General features: G+C 35.1%; 1 protein-coding gene across 2 annotated transcripts in view; it reads left to right on the top strand.

Annotated features, from left to right (window-relative positions):
- The window catches only part of PKN2 (protein kinase N2), a 132,175-nt gene that overhangs the window by 75,809 nt on the left and 37,789 nt on the right, over nucleotides 1-18,577 (top strand). For both annotated transcript variants that reach the window (XM_026004831.2, XM_026004832.2), the window contains exons 7-8: nucleotides 14,920-15,105; nucleotides 16,258-16,367. In XM_026004831.2, coding sequence (XP_025860616.2) covers nucleotides 14,920-15,105; nucleotides 16,258-16,367 — 296 coding nt within the window. The remainder of the gene's footprint in view (nucleotides 1-14,919; nucleotides 15,106-16,257; nucleotides 16,368-18,577) is intronic.

The following is an 18,577-nucleotide window of genomic DNA, read 5'->3' as shown; positions in this document are numbered from 1 at the left end:
GTTGTATAAACATCACCACTATGTAGTTCCAAAACATTTTCATCATCCTAAAAGGAAACCCCTTTTCCATTGAGTAGTTACTATTCCCCATTCTCCCAGTCTCTGGTAACCACTATTAATTTTCTGTCTGTGTATATTTGTCTGTTTTAGATATTTCCTATAAATAGAATTGTATAATTTGTGGCCTTCTGTGGCTTCTTTCACTTAGTGTACTTTTCTCAAGGTTTGTTCTTGTAGTATATATCAGTATTTCATTTCTTTTTATGGTAAATAATATTCCATTGTATGTAGATATCTACTAAGTTTTCTTTATCCATTTACCAATGGATGGTATTTGGGTTGTTTCCACCTTTTTGACTTGCGGATCATGTTGTTATAAACATTTATGTTTTTGTTTGAACATCTATTTTCATTTATTTGGAGTATATACCTAGGAGTATAATTAGGAGGTCATGTGGTAATTCTGTGTTTATATTTTTGAGGAATGGTCAAACTGTTTGCCACAGTGGCTGCATTATCATTTTATATTCCCAAGAGCGCATATACTTACCAACACTTGTTATTTTCCTTTTTTTTTTTTTTATTATGCCATTCTAGTAGGTCTGTTATTGAAAGTGGGGTAGTGAAATCTCCAATTATTTATGTGCCTATTTCTCCTTTTAATTATGTAAATGTTTGCTCCATATATTTTTGGGCTCTGTTGTTAAATGCACATGTTTGTAAGTTTTTTAAATCTTCTTGATGGATTGACTCATTCATCAAAATGTAATGTCCTTCTTTGTCTTCTGTAACAGTTTTGGATTGAAAGTCTATTTTGTCTGATATTAGTATAGCCACCCCAGCTTTCTTTTCCTTGTTATTATTTGCACTGAATGTCTTTCTCCATCCTTTCACTTTTAATCGATGTCTTTGGATCTTAAGATACAGATTTGGATCTAAAGACATTCTAAAATGAATCCTTTTAGACAGCCTGTAATGTTTTTTTTAAAATCAGTTCCTTTTACTTAAACAGTGTAATACATATATATTTTAAGGTAATTACCTATGTGGCAGTGCAGTTCTGATGCTGACTCCCTAGAATTGGGTCAAATTTCACGTGTTAATGGCACAGTCCCCACAGACTGCCCTTCTTTCTGACACAAGTTGTAAACTTGGAGTTTCCCTAATGATCCACACTTCTGACAAATTGGCTACAAATTCAGGGGTTCCACTACCACCTCAGGCTCAGTAGTTTATAGAACTCATTCATGGAACTCAAGAAAGCTCTGCTTACAATTACAGTTTTGTTTTTTGTTTTTACAATTACAGTTTTATTATTTATTATAAACACAAATTAGAAAAGACACATAAGGAGAGATCTGGGGGGTCCCAAATGTGAAGCTTCCTGGTCCTCAGCATGTATCGCTCTCTTAGCATATCAATTTCTGTTACCAACTAAAAATCTCACTTCAGCTGTGATTATCCACAGTTTTTATTGTGGCTTCATTATGTGGAAGTGATTGGTTGAATCATTCAACCATTTGTTTGAAATCAACTCTAGTCCCCCACCCCTCTCTGAAGGTCAGGAGGTCAAGCTAATATTGGCACCAACCCTCTAATCATATGGTTGTCTTTCTGACATAGCCAGCCCCCATCCAGAAACTGTCTAGGGGCCCACCATGAATCACTTTGTTAGTATTAACTCAATCTGATACCTGAGGAACCCACCGTAAATAACAAAGACACTGCTATCACTGGGGAAATGACAAGGGTTTAGAGGCTCACTCCCAGGAGCCAATAACAAAAACCAGCCAAATTCTTTAACATACACAAAAAGCCTTACTTCTGCCATTTTATTATTTGTTTTCTACAGGTCTTAATCCTTTTTTTCAGAATTCTTCTGATAATGCTTTCTTTTGTGTTTGAATTTTTCTAATTTACAATTTGATTCCCTTGTTTCCTTTTCTAGTTCTATTCTTAGTGGTCACTGTAGTGATTAATAGCCTGAATTTATAAGTCTTTTCCACTTTAACTTCAATAACCTGCAAAACTCCCCTCCTATATAGCTGTTTCTCCCTGTTTTTATGATGTTGTATCACAGGTTACATGTTTATACACTGTGTTGCCCATTAGCTTACATTATAACTATTTTATGCATCTGTCTTTTAAGGCACAAAGAGTTATAAACCAAAAACACAGTAATATTGGCTTTTATATTTACCTGTTATTTTTTTTTCTCCAATTTCAAGTTACTGTCTAGTGTCTTTTAATTTCAATCTGAATGACTTACATTAGCACTTCTTCTAGGCAGATATCCTAGTGACAAACTCCCTTAACTTTTGTTTCCCTGGGAATTTTTTTATTTTCTCCTTTATTTTTGAAGGTTAGTTTTGCCATATGTGGAATTCTTAGTTGACAAGTTTTTTTCTTTTATTAGTTTACAACTGTTATTCCAGTCTGTCCTGGCCTTTGTACTTTATGATGAAAAATCAGCTTTTATTTTTTTTTAAGAATCCCTTGCAAGTGGTGATTTGCCTCTCCCTTGCAGTTTTGTAAGATTTCTGTCTTTGTTTTTTTTTTTTTTTTTTTTTTCACATTTTGGTTATAGTATATCTCAAATAGTAATCTCTTAAGTTTACTCTACTTTGCATCTTTGACTTCTTAATGTGTAGATTTATGTCTTTCATCATATTTGGGACATTTTTAGACATTATTTCTTTACATATTTTTTTCTGCCACTTTATCTCTCTTCTCTCATTCTGAAATTCCCATAGCATGTGTATATATATTCTTCATGGTATCCCAGAGGTCACTTTGTCTCTGTTCACTTTTTTTTTTTTAAGAACAAATGTTTAGGGGGATCCCTGGGTGGCTCAGCGGTTTGGCGCCTGCCTTTGGCCCAGGGCATGGTCTTGGAGTCCCGGGATTGAGTCCCACATTGGGTTCCCTGCATGGAGCCTGCTTCTCCTCTGCCTATGTCTCTGCCTCTCTCTCTCTCTCTCTCTCTCTCTGTGTGTGTGTGTGTGTGTGTGTCTCTCATGAATAAATAGATAAAATCTTTAAAAAAAAAAAAAAAAGAACAAATGTTAATTGATGTGCAGACATTTTAGGGGCCCAGAGACACAGGTAAATGCAAACACAGCTTCCATGGGTATCTGAAATTACAAGAGTAAGTCAAGCATCAAAAGTCAGAGTCTTCCTACCAGCAAGCTCCTATGAGCCCTATCCACCAACATGAACCATGCCTCTCTGGTTTGAACTGTCAGGATTTCTCCCAAGAGCCTGGCATTAGTAGAGCTCAAAAAGAAGCTTCTCATAAGGGTCTTTAAAGTTATCAAGCCAGGCATCAAATTGGTTAACTCAGTTACAGACTATCTTTAGTTTCATCGTTTTACTTCCTGCTTTTTATTTTGTTTTTAATTAGGAGCATACCCATTTAGTGTTGTTATATCATATTGATCAATTACACTATCATTATAAATATTCCATTTTATCTCTGAAAATATTCAGACACACAGTTTACTTTGTCTAATGTTAGTAGAGCGCCATTATTCTTCTCATGCTCAATGTAACCTAGCAAAATGTTTTCCTAGGATTTTTTCCATCCTTTCATTTTCAACCTATTTTTTTTATTTAAAGTGAAAATTTTATATTCGTTATATAGATGACTCTTCTTTTTATCTGTCCTGAAAATCTGATTGAAGTTGTTAGCCTGCCATATTTTCCCGTTTTTAAACAGCTTTTTTTTTTTTAATGTGACTTAAGCCGTGCTTTATTTTTTTTTTTTAAGATTTTATTTATTTATTCATGAGAGACACAGAGAGAGAGAGAGGCGCAGAGACACAGGCAGAGGGAGAAGCAGGCTCCATGCAAGGAGCCTGATGTGGGACTCGATCCTGGGTCTCCAGGATCACACCCCGGGCTGCAGGCGGCACTAAACTGCTGCGCCACTGGGGCTGCCCTTTAAACAGCTTTGTATACATAAATTGCCCACTCTTGATGAGTACAATTTGGTAACTTTTGATACAACCCCCAAAAGTTTCCATGTGCCCTTTATAAACTTTCCTTTTAGTATTATTTTTATTCTTTTTTCTTTTAGTATTATTTTTAATATATATTTACTTGATGTTTGAATAGCATCTTTCCTGCCCTTTGTAGTTGTTCATAAAATAAACCCTCTGTTTTTCCATTTCATCTCCCATAACAGTCTTTTAGTTAGGCCTGTATGTGTGTGTGTGTTTATTGCTTTCTTTAGAGAATCAGATATCCATATTGAACTTATTTACAGTCTATGATCCCAATGTACTCTTAACTCTAAATCAGTCTAAGAATTTTATGAAGAAATATTTTCAGGGCAGCCCCGGTGGCTCAGTGGTTTAGCGCCACCTGCAGCCCAGGGTGTGATCCTGGAGACCGGGGATCGAGTCCCACATCGGGCTCCCTGCATGGAGCCTGCTTCTCCCTCTGCCTGTGTCTCTGTTTCTCCCTCTCCTCTCTGTGTATTCTCATGAATAAATAAATAAAATCTTTTAAAAAAAATTTTTTTCAAATCTTTCCACTCTACCTTTTTGTATTCTTGTCGTAATATATTTTAGTTCTACATATGCCTTAAAAATCATCATCCTTGAGTATTTTCTTCATCTTGTACTTAAGATTTTCTCTATTTCCTTTTAGTCTATAAATTTCCATTTAGCATGTATTTTAAAGAAGATGTGCTAGTGTCATTCTTTCACCTTTTTCCTGTATTTTTCAACTTCATGTTTTAAGAATATATTAGTGGATATAGAAATTTGTATTTTTTTTTTCTTTTGGCTCTTTAAAATGTGATTTCATTTTCTTCTGGCTTCTATTTTTCTATTATAAAAAGTCAGCTGTAATTTTTATCAATATATTTCTTCGTGCAATCCCCCTCATTACTCAGCTACTTCAATAACATAGAATTGTGTTCACTCTCTTTTGTTTCTTTTCCCTCTCTGTTCCTGTGACTGGGTGCTTTTAATTGACCCATCTTCGTGTTTGCTGATTTTTCTGTTTCCTCAAATCTACTACTGACCTTTTCTAGTGAATTTTTAAAATTTCAGTATTACACTTTTCAACTCTAGAATTTCATTTCATTCTTATTTGTAATTCTGTATCTTCCTTAATATTCTCTATTTGTCAAAATACAATACTCTTTTCTTTCTTTTGTTTGTTTGCTTTGGGGCTTTTTTTGTAGGTCTTTGTATGTAAGATACTTGATATATAGTCCTTGATATAAAATCCTTGTCTAGAAAATCCAATGACTTGGCTTCCTCAGTTTCTATTAATTTTTGTCTTTTTTGTCAATCAGCCATGTTCCTTTATTTTCTGGCTTACATCATAATTTTTTATTAAAAACTGGATATTGTGAATATTATAATGTGTAACTCTGGAAGATAATCCCCTTCTAGAATTTTTTATTGTTGTTTATGTGGAGTATAGTTGTTTAGGGGCTTTTATAAGCTGTTTTGTAAAGATTGTATTCACTGTCATGTATGGTCACAGAAGTCTCCATTAAATTAGTAGTCAACTAGTGTTTTGTCAGACATTTCTTTTAATGCATGCAGGCAAAAAGAAAAAAAATTGCCCTGCTTTTGCAGCTGGGCTCTGTGTTTGTGTGCTGGGGCATATCCTTAATGGTCAGTCAGGCATTGTCAACTATGCCTTTGCTCACACAGAACTCGAAGATCAGCCAGATATGAGAGCTTAGGGCTTTCTCAGGTCTTTTATGAGAATGTCTGTTTCTCCTAGCCTTCTAGTTTCCCAGTGGAAGTATTGCAAAGTCCTTATTTTTCAAAACGTCTTACTCTGTATTCTCTTCCAAGACTCTTTGGGATATCTTATTGTTTGTCCCAATTCATATCTTTTTCCCCAGGCTGCAGTGTCTGGTTCATTTGCTATTAAATGCTCTCCACTTAGCTATTTCTCTGCCCTTAGAGATCTCCTAGATAGGCAAAATACAAATAAACAGAAAAACATACCTTTGTGTTAGTCCTTTTAAGGGAGCCCTCAGTTAGGTCAAAGCAGATAACCATACTTTTCTTGCGCATGAATTTTTATCTGTAGACTGCTGTGTTGATGACCATCAACAAGCCATTTGGGTAGGGGGAGGATGAGGCAAAGGTAAGTTAAAATACCACAGAGCTCTCCTATTTAGAGTACTCATTGCTTTTTTTATTAAGCATTTGCTTGGCTACAGTAAACCTTTGACTGTTTTGCAAATGTCTCATACACTTGACTTAACAGTTTTTGCTACTTTGTGGTGGTTTTGTTTGTTTCCCATATTTCTGGAGAAACTGCCTTTGGACTTTGCTACTGCACCATTTTCTTTGACCATCAGCTACAAAGGTTTTTATGGTCCACTTGAATGTGAAATATTTTCATTACACTGACTTCTCTCACCCCTAGAAATCCTTAAATTATCAATGGAAATGTCAACAAAGGCTTTTCCTTAAAAATGATGGTATTTGATATTTTGAGGATGTGACAGTGTTCTTCAGAATTGCAAAGTATACTGACACATTTTAGTAGCTTTGGGTATCATTGATCAGTTTTATATTTTGCCGGACGTCTATATTAAAACTTGAAGGACAAATTTATGGTTAAACTATGCTGTTGCCACTATTAGAATCAGTCTAAACCTATAGTTACCAAATTGAGTTTCTAAATCTAATGTTATCCTGGGATGCCAGAATGAATTCACAAAGTACAACAGGATATTTTAACTTTTTGAGGGAAACAGTGTATTTTCACTTCCTCTGGTCACCAAAATACTAGCTCAAGGTACAGCATGAGGTGGAGCTATATTCCTTTCAGTGATGTCATTTATTAACATGCCTGGGTTTTCTTGCATTGCTCTGATAATAAATACCATGTGAAAATCAATGTGGAATAGAAAAGAAGGTAGCAGTTTCCAATCTAGTTCCAGAGTTTGAGAAGCTGTACTGTGCTCATTAGGTACAAACATCCCATTAGGAGGTAACCATGGTTTTTTGCAAGTGAAATAAGATTATTTTCTTTCAAGTTATGTGTATTGTTTTTGTAAGTAGTTACTAGTTTGTTGCAGTATCCTTTGAAATAGAACTGTTAGGTATATTTTAGATTAGGAGCCCAGTGAAAAAATTGAGACACTGGGGTGCTGTGAAATAAGAAAGCTTGGGAACCTTTGGTCAATATCCTCCATTATATTTAAAATGTTTTAAATGTTTATTAAAGTGTTTATCTTTCCAGTCACATCTTCTATAATTCCTACATGAATCTTCTATCACAATTAAACTGGTTTGTGCACAGTCCATGTTTAAGATCCCTGCCTTACTATCCATCTTCTTACTGTATTTTTAAAAATTAGAACTGTGAAGAACAAAGACCTTATCATCTATCTACATGTAATCCTAGCCCCTAGCACAGGACACTTTATAGATTCAGAAGATACTTGGTAAAGATTATTTGATGATGAGGAACTGTACTTATTACTTAAGTTTCACCATTGTATGGCCCATTGCTGAACGCATTAATAATAATAGAGTGTTTCTGAATGATTCATTGATAAGATATGGTTGTCAAATATCTGGAAATAAACAATATCTCTAGAAGAGTAATAAAGCTACATTTTAGAAAATCAGCTGATATGACTGGAGATTTTTTTTCCTTTTCTATTCTTGTTGGCTCCTCTCCCCAATTCTTTTTTTTTTTTTTTTAATAAATTTATTTTTTATTGGTGTTCAATTTGCTAACATACAGAATAACACCCAGTGCTCATTCCGTCAATTGCCCCCCCCTCAATGCCCGTCACCCAGTCACCCCAACCCCCCGCCCACCTCCCTTTCCACCACCCCTAGTTCGTTTCCCAGAGTTAGGAGTCTTTCATGTTCTGTCTCCCTTTCTGATACTTCCCACTCATTTTTTCTCCTTTCCCCTTTATTCCCTTTCACTATTTTTTATATTCCCCAAATGAATGAGATCATATAATGTTTGTCCTTCTCCGATTGACTTATTTCACTCAGCATAATACCCTCCAGTTCCAACCACATCAAAGCAAATGGTGGGTATTTGTCGTTTCTAATGGCTGAGTAATATTCCATTGTATACATAAACCACATCTTCTTTATCCATTCATCTTTCGATGGACAACAAGGCTCCTTCCACAGTTTGGCTATTGTGGACATTGCTGCTATAAACATCGGGGTGCAGGTGTCCCGGCATTTCATTGCATCTGCATCTTTGGGGTAAATCCCCAGCAGTGCAATTGCTGGGTCATAGGGCAGATCTATTTTTAACTCTTTGAGGAACCTCCACACAGTTTTCCAGAGTGGCTGCACCAGTTCACATTCCTACCAACAGTGCAGGAGGGTTCCCCTTTCTCCACATCGTCTCCAACATTTGTGGTTTCCTGCTTTGTTAATTTTCCCCATTCTCACTGGTGTGAGGTGGTATCTCATTGTGGTTTTGATTTGTATTTCCCTGATGGCAAGTGATGCGGAGCATTTCCTCATGTGCTTGTTGGCCATGTCTATGTCTTCCTCTTTGAGATTTCTGTTCATGTCTTTTGCCCATTTCATGATTGGATTGTTTGTTTCTTTGCTGTTGAGTTTAATAAGTTCTACTTAGATCTTGGATATTAGCCCTTTATCTGATAGGTCATTTGCAAATATCTTCTCCCATTCTGTAGGTTGTCTTTGAGTTTTGTTGATGGTATCTTTTGCTTTGCAAAAGCTTCTTATCTTGATGAAGTCCCAATAGTTCATTTTTGCTTTTGTTTCTTTTGCCTTCATGGATGAATCTTGTAAGAAGTTTCTGTGGCCAAGTTCAAAAAGGGTGTTACCTGTGTTCTCTAGGATTTTGATGGAATCTTGTCTCACATTTAGATCTTTCATCCATTTTGAGTTTATCTTTGTGTATGGTGCAAGAGAGTGGTCTAGTTTCATTCTTCTGCATGTGGATGTCCAATATTCCCAGCACCATTTATTGAAGAGACTGTCTTTTTTCCAGTGGATAGTCTTTCCTCCTTTGTCGAATATTAGTTGACAATAAAGTTGAGGGTCCACTTCTGGGTTCTCTGTTCTGTTCCATTGATCTATGTGTCTGTTTTTGTGCCAGTACCACACTTGACCACAGCTTTGTAGTACAACCTGAAATATGGCATTGTGATGCCCCCAGATATGGTTTTCTTTTTTAAAAATTCCCCTGGCTATTTGGGGTCTTTTCTGATTCCACACAAATTTTAAAATAATTTGTTCCAACTCTCTGAAGAAAGTCCATGGTACTTTGATAGGAATTGCATTAAACATGTAAATTGCCCTGGGTAACATTGACATTTTCACTATATTAATTCTTCCAATCCATGAGCATGGAATATTTTTCCATCTCTTTGTGTCTCCCTCAATTTCTTTCAGAAGTATTCTGTAGTTTTTAGGATATAGATCCTTTACCTCTTTGGTTAGGTTTATTCCTAGGTATCTTATGCTTTTGGGTGCAATTGTAAATGGGATTGATTCCTTAATTTCTCTTTCTTCAGTCTCATTGTTAGTGTATAGAAATGCCACTGACTTCTGGGCATTGATTTTGTATCCTGCCACACTGCCAAATATTTGTATGAGTTCTAGCAATCTTGGGGTGGAGTCTTTTGGGTTTTCTATGTAGAGTATCATGTCATCGGTGAAGAGGGAGAGTTTGACTTATTCTTTGCCAATTTGAATGCCTTTTATTTCTTTTTGTTGCCTGATTGCTGAGGCTAGGATTCTAGTACTATGTTGAATAGCAGTGATGAGAGTGGACATCCCTGTCTTGTTCCTGATCTTAGGGGAAAGGCTCCCAGTGCTTCCCCGTTGAGAATGATATTTGCTGTGGGCTTTTCAAGATTACTTTTAAGATGTTAAGGAATATTCCCTCTATCCCTACGCTCTGAAGAGTTTTGATCAGGAATGGATGCTGTATTTTGTCAAATGCTTTCTCTGCATCTATTATCCTCTCCCCAATTCTTTAACCAGTTGGAGTCTCTCTTTTTCTGTTCTTCATTGCCTTATGAACTTTATTCAAAGTGATGTAAATCACCAGTGTAAAAGGAAGTATCTTACAATTCTTAAGACATTTTGGTTTTTAAAAAAATTCCTTTTAAATTCATACTGAAACTTAGAATTAGTTAATTCTTGTGAACCTTAAACTAAATGTAGAGTAACTAGGAAGAGAAATAGTATTGGGCTTAAATGAAGAATTATCATGGACAGGGCAGCCCAGGTGGCTCAGCGGTTTAGCGCCACCTTCAGCCCAGGGCCTGATCCTGAAGACCGGGGATCAAGTCCCACGTTGGGCTCCCTGCATGGAGCCTGCTTCTCCCTCTGCCTGTATCCCTGCCTCTCTCTCTCTCTCTCTCTCTCTCTCTCTCTCTCTGTGTGTGTCTCATGAATTAAAAAAAAAAAATTATCATGGACAAGTAGCAGGAGCATTTACCCTCCTGAGTTTCTCACTGCATGCTATTATTTGTGGTTTGTCATTTATACTCTGATTTCTTTTGTGGTTGTATGGTTATAAATTGAAATTTGCAAATTTGGTGCTATTTTGATCTAAGGTATTAAATTTTTTGGTCCACATTTTGAGACATCTGTTAGTTTTTATGAAAGAAAATTTCCTCAGAATTAAAAAAATTGTCAGGTACTGAATTAGTAAAATGGATATAAAATAGTTTTTTTCAGAATGTTAAAAAAATAAAAAAGCGTTTACATGTTCTAATGGAGTTCATAGCTACTGCTTATGAATATAAACATTTAGTTTTTGGATTACTTGTTTTAAAAATTTCATATTGTGGGGTATAAAAATAAAAAATTAATTTTAAGCTATTTCTAATATGGTTATATACAATTGCAACTTGTCACCTCATGAAAAGAACTTTTAGATGCTTAATAATGAGCTTAAATCCCTCTAGATTTCTTTTTCCTAAATGAAAGCAGGTGTGCTAAGCATTGTCATCTCCTAATATATTGAAATTACTAAAATATTTAATAAGCTACCAGGGTTTGAAGTAGTGACCAAATGTTTTCAGTTTCCCCAGGATGACTTTTACAGCTAAGCATGTACAATGGAAATGAGCTAAGTTTGTCAGTTTAACAATAAAAAAGCAAATACAACACACAGACACAAGTTGATTCTTTTGAACTAAAATTAAAATGCTATCTATTGTATTTAATCTGCTTTAACACTTCACAATTAAAGAAGATTTCCATAGCCTAACCAAACATTAAATTGGAGCTTCCCGCTCCATCTTTAATAAGTTCATTGAGACATAATTTATATACTGTAGGATTCACCCACAGTTTTAGGGCTTTTAGGAAATGTATATAGTTGTCACCATCATCAACATCCAGTTTTATTTGAAGTGCATAACTTGAAGGTTTTTGTCATAATTTTATACTTGTGAAACCGTCACAACAATCAATATAATGAAAGTATCCATCATCCTAAAATTGTCCTTGTGTGCCTCTGTGTAATCCCTCTTTCCTGCTCTTCTCATGCTCTCCCTACCCACATCTGTCTCAGGCAATCATTGACCTGTTTTTATCACTTGCTATTAGTTTCTATTTTGTAGAATTTTATATAAATGGAATCATACAGTTTATACTGTCTTCTTTTGGGAGAGGGATTTCTGGCCTTTTTCACTCTGAGCAATTACTTTGTTATTCATCTATGTTGCGTGTATCAATGGTTCCTCTCTACTATTAGTATTCAGGTGTGGATATTCCACAGTTTATCCATTCACCCATGAGAGATATTTGATTTGTTTCCATTTTGTAGTTTTTCAAATATAGCTGCTAATAACATACTTGTGCAGTTTTTGTGTAAATGTATATTTCACTTGGGTAAATACTTAGGAATGATATAGCTATATCATATGGCAGCCTACTGATAATGGATTCTTTACCCATTTTAACATCTGCAAAGTCTTCATGTTTGGAAGATATCAGTGTGTCTAGAGTTCTAATTTCACAGTTTATTTGCTTGTTCATTTTCTCAGTACTTTAAAGTTGTTGCTTTTCTATCTTGCTTTCATGGTTTCTAATGAGTAATCCACTGCCATCCTAAACTTTGTAACATGTCTTTTTTTCTCTGATTGCTTTTAATATTTTCTCTTTATTTGTTTAGAGAAATTAAGACTATGCTTTCATGTGATTTACTTCTTTTTCTTTTGCTTGGTTTTCATTGAAATTCTTGGATACTTCCTAGGTTTATAACTTTCATCAAATGTAGAAAAATTTCAGCCATTATTTTTTTCAAATATATTTCTGTCCCCAGTCTCTGCTCTTCATCAGGGACTTAACTGCACATATATTAGGCTACTTGAAGTAAAACACATTTTACATTTGCATTGGTTTGTTTGTTTTCCCCTCAAGTCTTTCTCTTATTTTTGATAATTTCTACTGCTTCAAGTTCAGTAGCCTTTTCTTTGCAATGTATAACCTGCCACCAATCCCATCCCAGTATATTTTTCCTTAAATCTTAAACATGGTAGTTTTTATCTCTAAAATTTTGTTTTGGATCTTTTTTATTTCTTGTCTGTCTGTATTCAACTTTTTGAACAGATGGAATATAATTGTAGGAATGTGCTTATCTGCTAATGCTAACATTTATGTCAGTTTTGGATCAATTTTTATTTGATTTTTTTTTTCTTAGTATGGATCATATTTTTCTGTTTATCTGCTTGCCAGGCAAGATAGACAGAATTTTAAGAATGATCCATGGAATCCCTCTTCTGTGAATATGATGAGATATTACTGGTGATAATATTATGTTATATGGCATAGGGGATTTTGCCTATGTGATTAAGGTTACTAATCAGTTGCTTTTGGGTTGAGGTAAAGGGCAATGATCTGGATAGGCTGATTATGATCATAGGAGTCTCCTAAAAGTAGAGAATTTTCTCTGGCCAGTGCCAGATAGGGAAGAAAGATCTGAATCATGAAAAGATTATATGTGTCATTGCTGGCTTGAAGATGGAAAGGGCCAGCTATGTAGTGAGGAATTCAGATGGCCTTTAGAACTTGAAAACCACTCCTGGCCATCAAGTAGCAAGGAAATAGGGACCCCAATCCTATGTCTGCTAGAAATTGGATTCTGCCAATAACCTGAATGAGCTTGGAAGCAGATTCTTCAGAGCTTACAGGTAAGAGTCCAGCCTGACAGACATGATGATTTTAGTCTTGTGAGATTTCTAGCAGAAAGTGCAGACAGCCTACCTAGACTCTGACCTACAGAATTGTGAGGTAATAAATGGGTGTTGTTTTAGGCCAGTATATTGTGGTAATTGGTAATTCAGCAATAGAAAACATACATTCCCAGTCATCTCTGACATTGAGTATTAGCTTCTTGGTGCTAGATATTTTGGTATTCCTGTAAGTACTCTTGAGCTTTGTTATAGGTCACAGTTAAGTTCCCTGGAAATAATTTGATCTTTTGAGTATTGCTTTTAAGGTTTGTTATGCAGACCAGAGCATCATTTAGTCTAAGGGTAATTAATCTCTGCTACTGGGGTGGGACTGAATAGCTGATCAGGGAAACCCTCCCCACAACTTAGTTCTTTTGTCTCTTGAGAGTTGTTTTCTTTTATTCTGCCTGAGTCCTAGCCACCTTGGTCAATTCAGTCTTCATTCTGTGTCAATACTCTCAGTTCTAACTCTTTAACCCAGGGAGTCCACTTGGCTGCACCTAAACTGCCCTTCCCTGTACTATGTCCCAGATATATTCAAGGAAGTAAATTCAAGCAGTCTTAAGGTTCATCTCATTTGTTTCCCATTCCTTGAGTATCTGTGTTCTTCATTGCCTGACATCCAATGTCTTTAATTCTTTTTTCACTTTAATTTTTTTTAGTTTGAATTGAGCATAAATCCACACTTTTTTACTTTGTTAAAAGTCCTTTGGTTACTTTAAATAATTAAATGTTTAAATAAAATGAAGCTTTAATTGTTTAATGAGACCAAGAAATACTCTTCCTTAAATGTTATTCACTGTCCAATATCTAAAATTTTAATACTGCAGCACCATCTTTAAATTCTAGTATACAAAGTCTAGCCCAAATGATGACAAAGCTGTATCTCTGGATGGACTCACAGTTCCTCATTTTCTTTTGAACACCTTTAGTATTTATTTGCCTAAGGAAATTGCAATTATTTTATGCTTAGATAATTAGTCTGTAATTATTTCACTTGCTAAACTATTAGAATGGAAAGTTAATATTATTTTACATCTCAAATAGAACAGAAACCCATTTATTTATGCAAAAGAAAAACCCTTATAAAGTCCTTTTCTGTGTTAACTATATAACTACTAAACACAACAGTTTTCCTTGTTTCTAATCTAATTCCTGTATGTTCATTCTAATAGGCATATTATTTGGCTTTATGTTTCTCCTCCCACATGGTCTGTGACATAATTCTGTAATTCTTCCATGTAATTATATAAATGAGTATTCAGATGTACAAGAGTTTATGTAACTTGTTTTATGCCTTGCAGACAGACAGTTTTTTTGGGAGGTGCTATTCTTTCCATAAAATTTCTTATAGCTGTATTAATTAAGAATTTTCAATAAGTTTCTCTAATTAAAATAGGAAAGATGATTAGTTACCTCACAGGTCCTCTGGGAGAAGAGATTTTGTTATTTTAGCACATCACCCCTCCACCCCCGTTTCTTTTTATCAAAGACATAGTTCTATATTAAGAATTGATGTTCTGGGATGCCTGGGTGGCTCAGTCAGTTAAGTGTCTGCCTTCAGGCTGGGGTGATCCTGGGATCCAGCTGGCTTGGAGCTCCCTGCTCAGCAGGGAGTCGGCTTTTCCCTCTGCTCCTCCCCCTGCTTGTGCTCTGTCTCTCTCAAATAAATAAATAAAAGCTTTTTAAAAAATTGATGTTCTTATTTGATGTTTGTTGATGATAAACAGGTACTTTGGAAGTTCGTCTTATGGGCTGTCAAGATATTCTAGAGAATGTCCCTGGACGGTCAAAAGCAACATCGGTTGCACTACCTGGTTGGAGTCCAAGTGAAACCAGATCATCTTTCATGAGCAGAACAAGTAAAAGTAAAAGTGGAAGTAGTCGAAATCTCCTAAAAACCGACGACTTGTCCAGTTCAGTAACCAGATTTTTTTTTTTTAAATCATATAACAAATTAAAGGGTCTATACAAAGGACATAGCAATGGGGACAGCAATGGGAAGAGCCAAAGTTGAACAAAAAGCTTTACAATTACGATTTCTATAATTTAATTTTTAAAATCTTAAAAGCTATACTGTAAGAAAAACAACCAAATTTATTGAAGTTGTATTAGGAAACTGAATGACATATTGCATTAATTCTTTAGGAAGAATAAAATTTTGAATATCACTCTATATGCCAAACTGAAGGTGTTCAAAGCCTATTAGACTTGATTCTTTTAACAGTATAGTGACACTTCTAAATTAACATTGAGATTTTGATAATCTTGGGACCAAACATGTCTACTAGGATAGTAGCTCAGTTAGCAAACAAATGGAGGCATGGATGGAGGTAGTAAAAGTATGAGGCAACAGGTTTATGAAGCACTTTGGAGACATTCTAAAATGTAATTATGAACTCTGATACAAAGGTATAACTGGGGGGTAGGGGAAAAAAGGCCTGTGACAATTCAACCTGCTACAGAGTACAGAAGCGAGTATGTCAGTGTTTTCCTGTATATATAGAGAGATTTTAGGAAAGTTATGAAAATAAAAATTGCCTGAGGTAACAAGCTCTATAAATAGAAGTGTAGAGGGAGAAAAACTAGATGATTAGTATTTACATAGAAATATATACACATACAAAATAGATAGCATTTAATCTTTTTGTTTTTGTCAAACAAAAAGGATAAGTTGGGAGCATCTAGTTGGGAGTGTATGTACGTTTAAAAGTACCCAGTTAAGATTCAAAGCTTCTGGATAAAGAAAGCCCTTACTTTCAGGGCACCTGGGTGGGTCAGTTGCTTAAGCTTTCTATTCTTGATTTCCACTCAGGTCATGATCTCAGAGTTGTGAGATTGAGCCCAGAGTCAGGCTTCACATTGGAAATGGAGCCTGCTTAAGATTCTCTCTCCCTCTTCCTTCAGCCCTCCCACCCCCTCCTCTCTCTCCTTCTCTAAAAAAAGAAAAGAATAAAAAAACAAACACCTTATCTGAGAGGATCATAAGCTTCTGTTGTTGTTAAACAGTTGTACCTCTATTTTAAAGGTTTTAAAATATTTAAACAAGTCTATAAATTGTATTACAGATGATGTATGTGCAGTTTTGAAGCTAGATAATACTGTGGTTGGTCAAACGAGCTGGAAACCCATTTCTAATCAGTCATGGGACCAGAAGTTTACACTGGAACTGGACAGGGTAAGATGAAAACATTTTACTTGAATTTTCATTATATTTATCATTCATTTTGAATGTAAATTTTATGTTTGAAGAAAGGCTTTGAAAAGTTTTGTTTTTAATGCAATAAAAGAAGAATCTAGGTATTCTTGACATTCCTCATCTGGTGAGTAATATAAGTCTACCTTAAGACAGGTGAACACCAGAGTGCTGCAGTAGCTTTTTGCTTATGCAGTGATTTGAAAATGTCTAGTTTGTATTAACCTAAAGACAAATGAGTGCTAATATTAAAATTTATTTATTTTAGTAATGCACTCTCTAATAACTAAGGGAATTCTTTTGACTCACCATTTGTAGGTGATAGTATCAAAGTTGGATTTGAAATGTGCTAATGTGCTCACTTACACAGACTTCCATGTGTCTCAGTGGCTTTCATGAATGATGTGAATGTCTAGAATGCAAAATGTAGCTGTAGAATCAACCAGAAGTAAATTTGGTCCACAGTAGATTCAAGTCCATGTTGCTAACTTTTTTATTTATATTTTAATCCATTCACTGGGGTATAGGACAAAAATATTAGAACTTAAACCTAATTTTGTCTAAAAACTAAGAAAGATATCAAGATGTTTATCATTTAGTACTTCGGTTGATATAGGTGTCATTTTTTAAATTCATATTTTACTGAAAGCAGATTTACAGTGCTTAATGATGATATGAGGTGGCGATTACTGCTCTACACTACTTTAAAAATATTTTTCCTATTTATTTTTTCCTTTCCTCATAGCCAGCATCCTAATTAGGCCCTCTTCATTGCTTTTCTTGATTCAAAAAATGCATATACTTGAGCAAAATACTTCATCTTTATGTATACCGATTTTCTTAGCTTTAATACCAACGACTTCAGTGAGATGTATAAAGATTAAATCCATGTAAAAATCTTAGACAAGTGTAAAGAACTTGATTAATGTTAGCTTTTCTTTTGTACTAAAGTAATTTACTAACTAGTCTTCATGTGTCTGAATACCAGACTGAATTTCAAAGAACACTACATTCATCTTGGCATTCATTCTCTCATTTAAGATCATTCATTCATTCATTAAAAATTATCTTGAAATTATTCACTCATTTACTCAACAAATATTCATTGGTATCTACTGTATTCCTGGCATTTCCAGGTAGTAGATTGGCAATGAACAATATAAACAAGGTCTCTCAAGGTTCCTCAAAGAACTTATATTTCAGTGGTCTTCAGTATGTACCTGTTTAGTTGCATAATTTTTTACCATTACATCTGAAACTGTAAAAGTTTGCCACCTCATTTCCCAAATATACCTTTTTTGATGATTTCAGTTAAAATGATGTTGAGGTCTTAGAATGCTAGGCTAAGGTGTTTATACTTGTTGGTATGGAAGATGGGATGGAAGAGACATAACGGAAAAGTTGGTCTTGGAATTTGTACGAAGAACGAATTTGACAGAGGAGGAACTAAAGGTATACAAATTGGCAGGCAGCTACTCCAGTGCTATAACTGTAAGATTAGGAGAGCTTGAAGTAAAAATTGGTAGTAGGGATCGAAAAAGATACATGTAGAAAATGAAGGGAAAAAATAGTATTAATGGGGCCCAAGGTGGCTCAGTTGTTTAGGCATCTGCCTTTAGCTCAGGTCATGATTCCAGCATCCTGGGATCAAGGCCTGCATCAGGCTCTCTGCTCCACAGTGAGTCTGTTTCTCCTTCTCCTTCTGACCCTCTGCCTGCTTGCATATTTTCTCTCTTTCAAATAAATAATAAAATCTTAAAAAAAAAAAAAAAACAACCTATCTAGTTGGATTTGAGTACAAGGGAAGGAATTTGTCTATAATTTGCAAAGAAAATGATGCCACAGTGATTGGAAAAAATCTGTATTGGAAAAGGATGGGTTCTATGCCTAATTACTTAGCAATTAAATAAAGATGTAGAACTAGAGGTTAGGGCTAGATAAGTAGCTTCGAAGATCATTTGAGTAGAGGTCACAGTGAATGTCATCCAAGTGGGTAAAGTCAGTCCATTCATTTCAAAATATTTATTGAATCTCTCATATGTACCAGGCTTTTTACTGTGTTCTAGATTTACAGAGATAATATACGCTCATTGCTGTAAGAGAACTCTTAGGTTTAACAATCACCGATTTTCTGTTCTGTGCCAAGCACCATTCTAGATACTGGTAATGATTAATGAAAACTCCAAAGTCCA

This window comes from Vulpes vulpes, chromosome 3 (assembly GCF_048418805.1).
Source record: "Vulpes vulpes isolate BD-2025 chromosome 3, VulVul3, whole genome shotgun sequence".
NCBI classification, from domain to species: Eukaryota; Metazoa; Chordata; class Mammalia; order Carnivora; family Canidae; genus Vulpes; species Vulpes vulpes.
Note: the sequence above shows the minus strand (reverse complement) of the source record. Positions and strands in the feature narration are given on the sequence as shown.